At 38.1% G+C, this 14212-nt stretch overlaps 1 protein-coding gene across 1 annotated transcript; it reads left to right on the top strand.

Moving 5' to 3' along the window:
• The first annotated feature begins 6755 nt into the window (after positions 1 to 6755).
• LOC115984050 (scopoletin 8-hydroxylase-like) lies at positions 6756 to 14100 on the top strand. The gene is made up of 3 exons (XM_031106930.1): positions 6756 to 7341; positions 12475 to 12820; positions 13683 to 14100. The coding sequence occupies exons 1-3, from the start codon at positions 6842 to 6844 to the stop codon at positions 13932 to 13934; spliced, it is 1098 nt and encodes a 365-aa protein (XP_030962790.1). The 5' UTR covers positions 6756 to 6841; the 3' UTR covers positions 13935 to 14100.
• Positions 14101 to 14212: the final 112 nt, after the last annotated feature.

Below are 14212 nucleotides of genomic sequence, written 5' to 3'. Positions count from 1 at the left end.
GACCACAGACTTGGGGGAAATTATTACTCATATAAGTTTTAAACAGAACCTAGTCCTGCATGGCTCCACGGACCACAGACTAAGGGGAAATTAATACTTAAGGCAACTATTCATAGTTTTAAACAGAACCTAGTCCTGCATGGCTCCTCGGACCACAGTCTTAGGGGAAATTATTACATATGATAGATTGGGGGACTATTACTTAAAGGAAATCATTTTAAGGCGTTCGCGCAGTCGGGCACCATCGCAACCCAAAAACCCCCTTCGTTTTGACCATTTACCTGTATCTACATCGTTGCAAATGTTTAAAGGGAAAAAAGAAAAAAGAGCGTTACTGGCATACATCCGTAGTAAGCAAAGCGAATATTTCATATTAGTATTCCGAGTATATTAGAAAAAGAGGTCCTTACAAAAGAATAAAGAAAAAACAGGACGACTCTCATTTAAAAAAAAAAAAAAGCCTAAAGAGCTAAGCCTGGGCAGGAGGATCTTCTTTTGACTCGGGCTGAGGGGGAGGAACCTCTATGGAAGAGTCCGTGACATGATCTTTCGCCATATCAGGCACAGATGCGGCATCAGGCACCACCGGATCCTGCTCAGAGGCCGCTTGGACATCATCAGGATGTTCTCGGATCTCCTTAGGATAGAAAATGCTCTCAGGCAGTCTCAGCGCCGAGTCAGCAGGAACTCCTGCAGCATCGAGGGCACGAGACCATGAGATGCCGCAATATTCCCGGCATACCTCGGGGATCTCCTCGGATAGCCTCGCCTCCGTCTCTTCGGCCCCGAGCTGGCGAGCGGCACTCTTCTCAGCCTCTGTGGCCTCCCGGATCAGCTGGGCCTCCTCTTTGACCCGCCGCAGCTCATCCTCGACCTTTTGCAGAGCAGTCTTGAGGTCCTGCACTGCCTGTTTCTCGGTGGCAAGGTTGATCTGGGTCGCGAACAGCTCCTTGCGCTGGTCCTCCGCCTGGGCCTCAGCAGTCTTCAAACCAGCGTCTGCAGATTTGCGCCGGTTCTCCGACTCCTTGAACTTGTCCATGAGTTCAACGTAATCATGCTGGAGGGACCCCATGGTTTTCTCCACCTCCGCCCGCGCCTGGATCTCGACCTCAGCCCGACTACTGTTACCGCGGCAAAATTCCTCAGCCACGAATACCTGCTGAGTAATCTACAAACGAAGCAAGATTGCTTTAATCTAACAAGGCCAAATAAATCAATGAAACAGTAAAAGGATTACTTACCATCGCGAGATCCCTTTTAAGGGATAGGAAAATCTCGGGCTGAGAGAACCGCCTATAAGCCTCCATATCTCGAGGAAGGAGTAGGGGCTGCTCTAAGGCCTCGGCCACGTATCCCGCCCGGCCTCGGTTGTACTCTCGGATCGAAGCATTGTAGGGGATGGCCACCCCATCCAGCTCCAACCTGAGACCCCATACGCGCGGGGCAGCACGTACCTTCGCAAGATTCTCCTCATCCCGACTCTCCGAGGAGTTGCCCCTTCTGCACCTTGGCGCTCGAGTAGTTTTTTGCTGCTTGGTCGACTGGGCAACCACCTCGCCCTCCTCAGGAGTGTCGGCCGGCCTTTTCTTCTTTAGGTCTGAATTAACCTTAAGGCCAAGGTCCGAGGTGTCCGTAGGGGCCACAGGAGGGACGGTCTTGCCCTGTGGTGGAGTTGGTGCCTTCGAGGACTGCCCTTTTGATGACTGTCCTTTCGACGACTGGCCTTTCCCTCGGGAGGCCATCAGCTCCTTTAGAGTTTTTCCTTTTCCTGCCATGGGCTCTATCTCTTCGTCCGAAGTATCGTCCGAGCAGATAACGATGGAAGGAACACCAACTGCAGAATGTCGGTCCCGCTCTCCTTCAGGATCAGAAAGTTCCACCAGGGGGGTCTGCTGAACTTCCTCCTCAAAATAAAACTCGTCTATCTCTACCTCAAGGGAAAGACGAGATGATTCAGCTTCCTCTTCAACCTAAACAGCAGCACCAGGCTCGTTTGGCGGAGGTAGCTGCTCTGCCAAGTAGGGATCTCTAACACCGGGCAACACAACTGGTGGCAGATCGTGTTCAGCTAGGAACCCGTCCCTGGACACGTCAATCCTAGCCAACCTCGAACTACCAGCCCTTATGGCGTGACCGATAGCCTGGAAAGAGCTGCTCAGAGGTTGATAGCCCAGAACCAGATGGGCAGCACGCAACTGCCCGTCCTCGGAAATGTAGATCTCCGACCTAAGAAGGTAGTTCAACGCTGGCACGTTCACAAAGTTTAGCCGAGGGGCGACGTGAATTTTATCTGCAAACAATCAAGGAAAAGGGGATTAGTTCACGAAATCTTCCAATTATAAAGAAAGCAAAAAATGTAACCCCTCAATGCTAAATCCTATCCCAAAAGGGACCGATCCTAGAGACGCCGCACCTGGGTTTCCTGCCCGAGTTGGACAATGAATACCGTCGAACCACTCCCCAGAAGCAATAAGGAAATCATTCTTCACTGTCTTATTGGATATTGGGAGACAAGAGATCAACCTAACGTCCTCGTTCCGGGATTTAAGATAATACCCCTCATCCCCGAGGCGATGACATTCGTACAGATAAGCCACATCGTGCCAAGTAAGGCCTAGATTCATCCGCTCATTTAAGACATCTACACAGCCTAGTATCTTGAACATATTCGGGGCACACTGATACGGCGTCAACCTATGGTTGAACAAGTACTCCCTTGTAATCCTACGCATGGGAAGTGTCATCCCTCCCTCTATGAAAGCAATCATGGGAATAACGACTTCTCCCTCACGCCTATCTGTCAATACTCCTTCAAGAGGACAGTACCGCAGCCCAACCCCCGGGGAAATGTGGTATTTTGCCCTAAAGGCCTCCATAGCGGCTGAAGTTTTTACTAATTTCTCAAATCTACCCATCGGAACTGAACTGGGGAAACGAAAGTAAAAACTAAGAAGAAAAGTAGAGTCCGAGGAGGGAATTGAAACGACGAGATGAACAAAACGTACCGGTACTTTCACAAAACGCTCGACGGGACGCCTAGAAATCTCTCTTGGACGAAATGCTTCACAGAAAACGGCTACGGTGGCGTAACGGACGCAAGTGCTGGTATATCTCTGGGATTCGATGGGGTTCTCTGGAGTCCTCTGAGGTTTACGAAATGCAGATAAAAAGAAGAAACTGAACCCCTCTGACGTCTTATATAGCCAGGAGGAGAGAGAAAAGATCGCTCCTGCCTAAAAACACGAGAAAAAACGATGGCCGTTCGATCTACGCCACACCGTTGGATGAGGGAACATAACGCCTCCAGAAGTTAATGGCCGCGCCTCGTAAATTGTAGCGCGTCAAAAGTAACGGACCGCACGCGCGCCACACGCTCTCCTTATTTCCATCCTCTCCCAAACATCAAAACCCCGTTTCTTCCTCCTCAGAATGAGATAGAAACCGGAGTTTTGAAAGGCTATTGTGGGGCCCGGCCCAGAAATAATGGGCCATTCCAAATTCAGGCCCGTCCGAGGAGCGTCCTGTCCGAAGAAAAACCACATATGAAGCATTACTCAACCCCAATAAACGCCAAGGAAGCCTGTCCGAGGAGTAATTCCTCCTCGGACATCACAAAACCCAGACGAGGAACTCTCCCCAACCACTTCAGTTCGTCCTCCCAACATATAAAATGAATAAAATCCAAAATATCTCATGGGGAGCTACCACCACATTAATTGCGCCCCAACCACCCTCTTGGCTGCATTAATGAGGAAATGACCCCTGAACAGTACCGCCTTAGCCTCTGCAACTCACAAAGGGAGAGATGAGGGCGCCTGATGGGACAGGTACTCAAGTAGATGCTTGGATGATCAACAAGTGTAAGGCTGAGATGAGAGGAGAGGAACTATATAATGTAGTGGAGTCCCACAAAGAAGGGGACGAAAAATACTGTATGAGGAACTAAAGAAATAGAAATATACGTGAGAGATCCATTCTTGTGCTTGGGTTTTCTGCAGCAATACTGTCCATGTATTAGACCCAATAGACTCACTGAAACTGAGTTCTTTGACCCATCCTCTACAAATATTTATTGTGGGTTGCGCTTTGGGCCAGGGCCTGATCAATAGAACTTGGGCCTAGAAAATCGTGCAACTACAGTGGGATTAAACATTTTCACTAACTCTTTATCTTCCACATTAAGCTTCAACCGACCAAAATCCCAGTCAGGATTTTTTCTGTAAAATTCTATTTCAGTCTAAACACTTCAAAAATGTTTAGGGTTTTAAGTGAAACATTTCTTGATATAAAAGGATAGCCCTAACTACATTTTAGAGGCTTTTGGAAGTCTTGTGAGTTATTCCTATGAGATCTAAGAGGTTCCGTACCTTCTAACTCAACAAGCATCTGCTTGATCAAGAGATCAACAATCAAGAGCTGGTGAAACCAAGTTGCTGCAAAAGATCAACTAATAACTGTGATCTGAAACCTTTGAGTGGGATCTCAAAGTCACAAATAGGAAGTTTGTGTTCAGCAAATCCAAGATAAAAGAGTTCGTAAAGTCGAAGCTACACGTGGTCGTGTTAGTAAGTTCTACTTAAGATTGCTTTAGATTTAGGATTAAGTCTATTGTAATCTTCTATTCTATCATAGTGGATTTGTTTACCTTGAGGATAGTTAGGTTAAATCGTCCCTGGGTTTTTACCTTGAAACGGTTGGTTTCATTGGTTTTCTCGGGTAATCATATCGTTGTCTTATTTATTTTTCCACACTGCATGATATGATTTATTACTGTTTAATCTAGATCTCATAATTAACCTAAGTAACTACTTCGCTAATTCATTAGGTTAAACAATCTGTGTGTTCATGGGTCTAAACAAACAAACAAGTTTATTAATTTTCATTGTAATTCCTTTTTCTATGCAATTCCTAGTATGTTTCTGCCATCTCTATCTTTCTATGCTTTTCTTATTTTAGTTAGTTTTTTTCTCCCCTAAATAAAACCTATCACTTTCCTCATCCTTTTTAACAAAATGTTCGTGCAAAAATATTCATGGCAGGAGCTAAAAATAGCATCAAACAACTACAACAAGACCACAAATTTCTTGAAAAGAACCTCTAATTATTTTTAGTTCAGGTACTTTGTATCTCATGTTCCAATTTTACTTACTTGATGTTTTTTTAATCTTTTTTAAATGTTCGTTGATTTTCAAACAACCTCATCACCTAAGATACAACCTAATTATCTTAACACTAAGGATAGACATCTACAAACTTAGGACTTGTATTCGATGTGGTTGTCGGATATGTCCTTATCTCTATCTCTTGTATTTAAGCTCAAACTAGTATGAGGATTAGTATCAGTAGAATCCTTAATGGGGCTCAAGTAATCGCAGCATAGACAATTATGTTTTTGATTTTGAAACTTTTCTTTGAGTTGAGTTGTTACTCCATCATATCAAAACAATGTGATTTGATATTTCTTAATTATCAAAACCATGGAAATGGTTGGTGGAGCTATTGGATTTGTATGTATTAGCTTTTTTTTTTTTTTTTTTTTATCCTGAAGATCCCATGTTTTGTTTTTAACTTTTAAGTTATTCTTAGATTTCATTGCAACAGCACTTAGTAAATTAGATACGACTAATCTCCACACAAAGATAGAGATTTGGGCAAATTTTCAATTTCTTGATTCTCAAAAATAAATAAATAAATAAATAAATTTTGATGCCTTTTCCTTCATTCATGCTTGAAAATTTTATTAAAAAGGGATGAGGTTTTATTTAGGGGAGAAAAAAAATAACTGAAGTAAGGAAATAGTAGAAAGTTGAGAGAGTAAAAATGTATAAGGAATTGCACAAAAAAAGAAATTACAATGAATGACTTAATAAGGAAAGAGAAAAAAAATGCAGGAGCATTTAATAAAGAGAGAGATAATGAGTATGCTATTAATTTGGTAAATATTTAATAGATGTAATGGATAATAGAATTTTGTTATTAACCATTTGATCTTTTGGAAATCAATGGTTTAAAAAATGTGTAACTCTTGTGGAGTTACACCAGGTGCAACTTGAACCCATTTCTAAATGATTCAGATTTGAATTGAACACCTAGAAGGATAATTATGGCATGTTCCTATATAAATCGAGACACATAGTGCAAAATTGGACTATAATTTGAGATTCTAATTTGACTTTCTCTCAGTTTTTCCTATTAATATATAGATATAGATTCAAATTTGAATTGAACACCTAGAAGGATAATTATGGTGTGGTTCCCACATAAATCTGACACAAAATTGGACTCTAATTTGGAATTCTAATTTGTCTTTATCTAAACTTTGCCTATTAATATATAGATGTAGATTCAGATTTGAATTGAATACCTAGAAGGATAATTATGGTATGCTCCCCACATAAATCTAGACATATGACACAAAATTAGACTCTAATTTGTAATTCTAATTTGACTTTCTTTGTGCTTTACCTATTAATATATACTCCCTCTGTCCCACTTTTTTTATCCTATTTGAAAAGTCAAACTTTTTTAAAATGTGTAAGTTTCCAAAACTACCCTTAAAAAAATTTATCAAAAAATTGAATTAGTAAATTAATAGGGGTATAATAAGAACACTAGTAAATTAATGACTTTAATTTTTAGAAACAAGACAATATTTTGGGACATCTCAAAATAGAATAGAAAACAAAAAAAGTGAGACGGAAGAAGTATATATATATATATACATATAGATACACCTATAATATCCAACACTTGAATTCATCACACAAGTCCCTCAGATCCACACCAATAATATCCAACACTCATAGACAAACCTTGAACCCTCAGATCCACACCCAAAAAAATGGCTCCAAGCTTCAAAGATGGAAACTCACTATTTGACTTTGTTGTTCGAGATGGCAATGGTGTTAAAGGCTTAGTGGACTCAGGCATATCTAAGGTTCCTGACCAATACATTCAACCACAACAAGAGAGAATAGACAAACAAAATGGCATATCACATGAACTTCCTCCAATTGATTTATCAAAGCTTGATGGGCCTAACCATGATCAGGTGGTGGAAGAGATTGCTAGTGCTGCTGAGAAACTTGGGTTCTTCCAAGTTGTGAACCATGGCGTGCCTGTGGAATTGCTTGAGTCTCTTAAAGATGTGGCACACAAGTTCTTTGCCCAACCACCTGAGAAGAAAGCTATTTACTGCAAAGATGTGAGCCCCAGCCCAAACGTGAAGTATGGAACAAGCTTTGCGCCAGAGAAAGAGAGAGCATTGGAGTGGAAAGACTATATTAGCATGGTGTATACCAATGATGCTGATGCTCTTAATCATTGGCCAACGGAGTGCAAGTAAGATTTTCTATATTTACTCTTACCCTTATTGAGTAGTACTATGAATTTTGTACCTCCGATCCCCCAAACCAAAAGTTTCCTTTTTGATATAACCAACTATACACATCTTCAGGGGCGGCGGTACGTTATAGTCAGGGGGTTCAAATGAACCCCCTGACCCAAAATTTATATATATATATATATATATATATAATATTTTAAAAAAAAAATTGTTTTGAACCCCATCAATACAAATTTGCACACCCTCACCATGTCCATGAACCTGATCCTTTTCTTTTTCTTTTTTAAGCCCAGCTTAAACTCCGGAAAAATAAAGAAGTCCAACAGAAAATTTTGGCCTTTAATCTCAAAAATAAAAAGCCCATAAAGCAAATTTTGAAAAATCATAAATAAAAAAAGGGTCAAATAAAACCTAAGAATTTGCAGCTGTCTAGCCTCTAAAATCTCTCACTATCCTTCTTCACTCTCCAAACCCAAAGGAAAAAGGCTGCCTCTGCTTCACACACACAAAATCTACCGCTATGTAGCCTCCATGATCTGCCGTCGCAGCCGCCGCTTGATCTGGTTTTTCAGCTCTCTATTTCTCTCTTTCTTTCACTATGAGAGTGTGTTTATAGTGTTTTGATATACTCTTTCACTGAATCTGTGTGAGTGAATCACCATGTGTGTGTGGAGTTATACTGTTATGGTCTTTTGATTTTTTTGTTTTTAGTTTTGAATCTTTGAGACCGAGTGTGTGTGTGTTTGGGGGGGTTGTCTATGGGGGTTATAGTGTTCATCCGATTTTTGTGGCTGACCAGTTGAGTTTTGAGTCTTTGAGGGAGTCTGACCGTGTGTGTGGGTCTGTGGGGGGTTAATGGCTTATAGTGTTTTGGGTTTTTTTTTTTTTTTTAAGCCATAGTGTTTTGAGTTTCTTTACTGGTACTGTTAGAGCATTAGCATTGGAGAATGCTAATGCTATATCTAAGATCAATTTGACATTTTAAGCTTTAAAATCCTTTGCATCAGACAATGCTAAACTCAACTATTGCAAATTTTTTTGCAATAGTGCTACAGTACAATTCTAAAGTTAGAATTGTACTGTAGCAAGTATTCTAAAAAAAAAAAACTTTTTTATTGCCTTATGCCCAACGGACCCTCCTTCAACAACAGGACTTCCTACTGTCCAAAATCACAGAAAATTCCAGACCATGCCCAACGGACCCTCCCTCAACAACACCGTTGGACTTCCTACTGTCCAACAAAATCACAGAAAATTCCAGACCAAACTCGCTGCCTCTCTCTCTCTCTCATGAAACCAACATAAAACCCCACTCTCTGAACCCAACTCCATCACAAACAACCCAAATCAATAACCAACGTCCTCCACTGCGAGCTCCGCCACAAACCCAACTTCAGCTTCAAGCACAGAACCCAATCATCGATGAAACCAACGTTTAAGGCTCAAGCACCAAACCCAATCGCACCACCAAGCACCACAGTGGCTCAGTTTTTCTGGTGGGTTGCAATCCGGCGGTTCTGTGGTTGCTTTTTTTTTTTGGGCGTGGCTGACGGCGTGGGTCACTGTGGTGGTTGTGGTTTTTTTTTTTTTTTGCTGTGACAGGTGCCTAAAGGGGTTGTGGGTCGTGGTTGGGTCCGGTGATGATTTTTTTTAATGGGTTTGCTCCGGTGGGTTTCAAATCGGCGGCATGGGCTGATGGGTTTTTGGTGCCGTGGCTGTGGTTGTGGTTGTTGATGGTTTGAGGTGCCGTGGCTGTGGTTGTTGATGGGTTGAGGTGCTGATGGGTTGAGGTGCTGTGGCTGTGGTTGTTGATGGATTGATCGGTGGCTTGAGTTGATCGGTGGCTAGGGTTTTTGGTGCCGTGGATCGGTGGCTTGAGTTGATCAGTGGCTTGGGTTTTTGGTGCCGTGGCTTTGGTTGTTGATGGCTTGTGTGTTGCTAGAGGTTGAGGGAGAAGTAGAGGAAAAAAAAATGGTTGGAAAGCCTAGGAAATATGGGTCTGAAAAAAATTGGCAGTTATAAAGAAATAATAAAGAAATATTAAAAATTAATATTTTAATAGAAATAGAGTTTTGGGATGTAGAAGTATTGTAAAATAAGATAGTATAATGATAAAGTGGGTTTTTAGAATGGTAAAATAGAATAGCATTAGCATTTTCCAATGCTAATGCTCTAAGTGTTTGGATTGATTTGATATAAAGTTATGAGCTTGTCTTTTTTGCACTTTGATTATTTGACTAATTTGTGGCTTGTGAGTGGTTTTTTAATTTGGCTGAATGTGACTCTCTTTTTTTTTCGGAGAAAAATGCTGAACGTGATATGTGATGGATGTTAGCTATATGAGTGGGTCAATACATTATCACTAAAGGAAAATAAAAATATAAAACATTCAAAGAATTGTAAACTTATTAATTAAAGAATTGCAAAAAAATCACTTAACAATAACAATTAATATGTTATAGTGTATTAGAAAAAAATATGTCAAATAAACTTATAGTTTGTTTTTTATTCTTTTGCTAATACTATGGGAGATCAGTAAATGAATGAGTGTACATTGAAAAAGATACAGATCGTAGGATTGATAATGAATCTATCATACAATGGTTTCAAAATATGAAACATCGTAGAAGACAATTGTAGAATTTCATGTTTTTTTTCAAATCCCTTTTGTTTTAGATTTTATATAATTTATGTTTCTTATTGACCCCCTGGACAAAAATCCTAGAGCCGCCCCTACACATATTATACCACTTTGATGTTATTACTTTTTCTAGTTGAAGTTAGACTTTTTAATGGTACTTGAGAATGAGATACGAGACTAACAAAAGTTCACTAGATACGAGATTGTCTAACTTTATGTTACATATCATTGTAAGATAAATTTAGAGTTGCAGAATAAATTATACATACCATCAGTCATAGTTGTTTTAAGTGATTGGAGAAAAAGATGACTCACTATATGACCATTTATTTTTATATGTGTTATAAGATATTTTGAAATGACCAAATTCAAAGGGGAGAGAATTCAGTATGAAATGGAATAGGAATGACTCAAAATTTGAACTTCTAGAGACTTAAATTGAGTAACCATGTCCCTCATTTCCATAATGTGCTCACGCATATTCTTAGAATGGTCAAAAGTTTTACTTGAAAACCTTTTCATCAAGATGCTTGCCAAAACCTTATCAGATTAATGAACTGTTCTTCAATGGCTTTCATAAAATCCTTAACCTTATTATATTCAGGAATAGAACCCCTAATGTTCTTATTTATATGGGATTTTATGAACATTAAACTTAAGCGATTAGATCACTCCCACTATTCATAGTCAAGTTTATCATTTGGTGCACTTGATTCCGTGTGGACGAGTGGTTCATCCACACGGAGAGCCAAATCAAGATCCATGCATCCTAAAGAAAATATGATACTTTCTTTCCAGTTATTATAGTTGTCACCATTTAACATTGGAACACGTGAAGAATCAGTTATATAAGTAGTAAGAACTGCTGCAATAACCAAGAAAAAATAAATTTTAATGATATGAAATATAAACCTTAATTCTAAATCAACCAATGTCAATTTAGTAGTAAATTCTAACCTTCCTATGGGTAGAGGTGCATCAAACATGAATTTACTAAAATACTTTTATTAATAAGACTAGTAAAAATAAACAATAAGAATAAAATTTTCCACACCTATGGGCCTAGGAAAATTATATTCTTAATGCCTAATTCATCATCTTATTCCAATTAAATCATAAAAATAATAACCTCCCTATGGGGCCAAGTTATTGTTTTTCACGAATTAATTACAATTTAGATGTCTTTATTCTTAATAAAGTATTATAAAAATTAACTTGATATGATTATCATTACAGCTTAAGATGCTATGGATATTCTTAAGTCATTTTGATATTCACCCCTTCAAATGACATCATAAAGATAAATTAAACGTCATATTGATCACATCAATTAAAATAAACCATAAAATGATATTTAAAGACAATATAAGTGTAAGAAACTGTAAGTACACTAAAACCATAATAAATTTTAACTATGTAATGATCAAATTTTCATATATAGTCACAAACTTTATAAAATCACTGCACACTATATGTAAGTCAGATAATATAAGTTCTACTAGCCCAAAACATGTTTTATTTCAATCAAAGAAACATACTAATCTATATGCAAAGTTATCACAACAAATGTCCACTTTCAAAAGAAGCTTAAATTTGAAAAACCAAACATAATCTCCATAGAAACATTCGGCCAATACCAAATGCAAAAGGAATAATTTTTTTTTCCTTAGATAGTTGCCTATATCCGAAAACTGTCTCATATTAAAGTCATCCAGCCCAAATGATGGTATATGTTATTTTAGTGATAAGCTTCAACACTATATGCTATGACCCATACATGAGATACTTGGCATAAAACTTAACATTATTTCATGCCTCTTAAAACTAGGTTTGCTAACGATAGTTAAAAGGCCAAATTTTGATGGCATAGTTAATTTAGCCAAAAGGTCCTAGCACAAAAGAATATGCAATGCAAATACTTTATATCCTGAGATCCATGTGTGCATCAAAAATTTAGCCAAATCATAGAAAAACCTATGAATGAAAAAGTTACTAAACAATATAGCATGAAGGAGGCTCTGAAACCAAATGAAAGATAAATTTAGAGTTGCGGAATAAATTAAACATATCTCTGGTCATAGTTGTTTAAGTGATTGAAGAAAAAGATGACTCACTATATGATAGTGTATATAAAAGGGTCTAGTCTTTGGCCTTTACCTCACACATCCTTTTAATGGAAACACAAGCTATATATATAGGCTAGACTATGGACCTTTTTAGATGAAGATTTTCATAACTCTCCTTCTATCAAGGAACTTAAAAACTGTAACTTCATGGGGTTTTATTAACCAAAAAAGTATACCAATTGAGAGTTACTAAAGGATGTTACACCTAACATGTAACTTTCACAAATAGGAAACTTAAGACATGAAATAAGAAACTTAAGAAATGAGTTTCATCTTCACTCAAATGTGGGTCACATAAAATTCTCTTTAAGGAGATATAATCCTACAATCATCTCTAAAGTTTTCTTACTTCCTCTTTTTAGGGAAGTGGCACTTGAGTTCCTGAACAAATCAATCAAGATGGTAAGAAAATTAGTGGAGATTTTGCTTGGGAAACTTGGAGTGACAGTAGAAGATTCAAGAATTGATGCCTTCATTGGTTTAAAAATGATTAACATGAACTTCTATCCAGCATGCCCCAACCCAGAGCTCACAGTTGGTGTAGGAAGACACTCAGATATGGGCACACTTACTGTGTTACTACAAGATGGGATTGGTGGTTTATATGTGAAAGTTGAAGAAGACATAGATGCAGGAAAAAAGGGAGACTGGATAGAGATCTCACCTATCCCCGGTGCACTGGTCATCAACGTTGGAGATACGTTACAGGTTCATTTTCTAAAATTCAAACTTCTTACCAAGTCTTTATTTGTTTTACTAAAATAATTATTACCAAATAGACACATTTTCTTTAGCACTGATTTGTTTTAATGCAATTCGGTGCTAGTGGAGCGGGCGACTCTAGGCTTAGATAAGTTAGGCCACTATATAAGGTCTCCATTACAAAAATATCCTAAAAATTATGAGTTGTGTTACGAACACCAGCAAATTGTGGTAAGATGTTAGTGTTTTATAGGTGAAAATAAAATAATAAAATATTAAACTAGGACCTACCACAATTAAAAACAAGAATGTTGTAAAAATGTTGTGAGATTTTGAAGTATCCATAAAATTTCTCAAAAACTAAAGGTCAATAACTTGTTTTATTAAGAAAAATAATTATGGCATAAATACATTTTTGTCCCTATATTTTGGACCTATTTTCAATTTGGTCCTCAAATTTGAGCTTTCATTTTGGCCCTTATATATTTAAACTTCTTGTTATTTTGGTCCCTATTGTCATCTAACTTACGGAAAACACCTAATATTACAATCGTAACTATTGTCAACCATGTAAGCATTTTTTGTAAGTGAGATGACGGAAAGATCTAACATAACAGCAAGTTTAAAAATATAAGGAACAAAATGAAAGTTATAAAAATCTGACAACCAAATTAAAAATATGGTCAAAATTTAGGGACCAAAAAAATGTGTTTGTGCCAAGATTTTTTATTTATTTATTTAAGTTTTGTATCTTTAGACTTATTGTGTCTTTAAATACTTTATATTTAATGCTAATTTGAAAACAAATGGAGTGTAGTCCCAGCTAACTCCTAATTAACCATTAATTTCTCTACATGCTCCTTGTTAGATACTAAGCAATGGACGGTACAAAAGTGCTGAACATAGAGTTCGTACTACAAGCACCCAATCAAGAGTTTCAATCCCAATATTTACCATCCCTAAACCAACTGAGAAGATAGGGCCTCTGCCTCAAGTTGTGGAAATAGATGGGGTGGCTCGCTATCGGGAGTTTGTGCTTCAGGAATACATGAACAACTTTTTTGCGAAAGCTCATGATGGAAAGAAGTCTCTTGATTTCGCTAAGCTTGATTCTGCTTGATTAATCCTTGATGCACAAACTCTCATTTACTTCCATGTGACTATACTAATCCACATTGTGGTTCACTACTCTCTCTCTCTCTTTTTTAACTTATTTGTTGCAATAAGTGGCAATTTAAATCTTGATTCTTCTTATAAAAGAATAAAGTAATACCATTAAATTGTAAGGATTTTGGTGCGGTTCACTACTCTTTGATTCCCTATCAATGATGAAGTCTTAGCTTTATAAGCATCAATTATAATCTAATCATCAATGAACTTCTTTGTTGCAATAAGTGG

The sequence above is a fragment of the Quercus lobata genome, chromosome 4 (assembly GCF_001633185.2).
Source record: "Quercus lobata isolate SW786 chromosome 4, ValleyOak3.0 Primary Assembly, whole genome shotgun sequence".
NCBI lineage: Eukaryota > Viridiplantae > Streptophyta > Magnoliopsida > Fagales > Fagaceae > Quercus > Quercus lobata.
The sequence above is the reverse complement of the archived record's forward strand: the minus strand, read 5'-3'. Positions and strand labels throughout refer to the sequence as shown.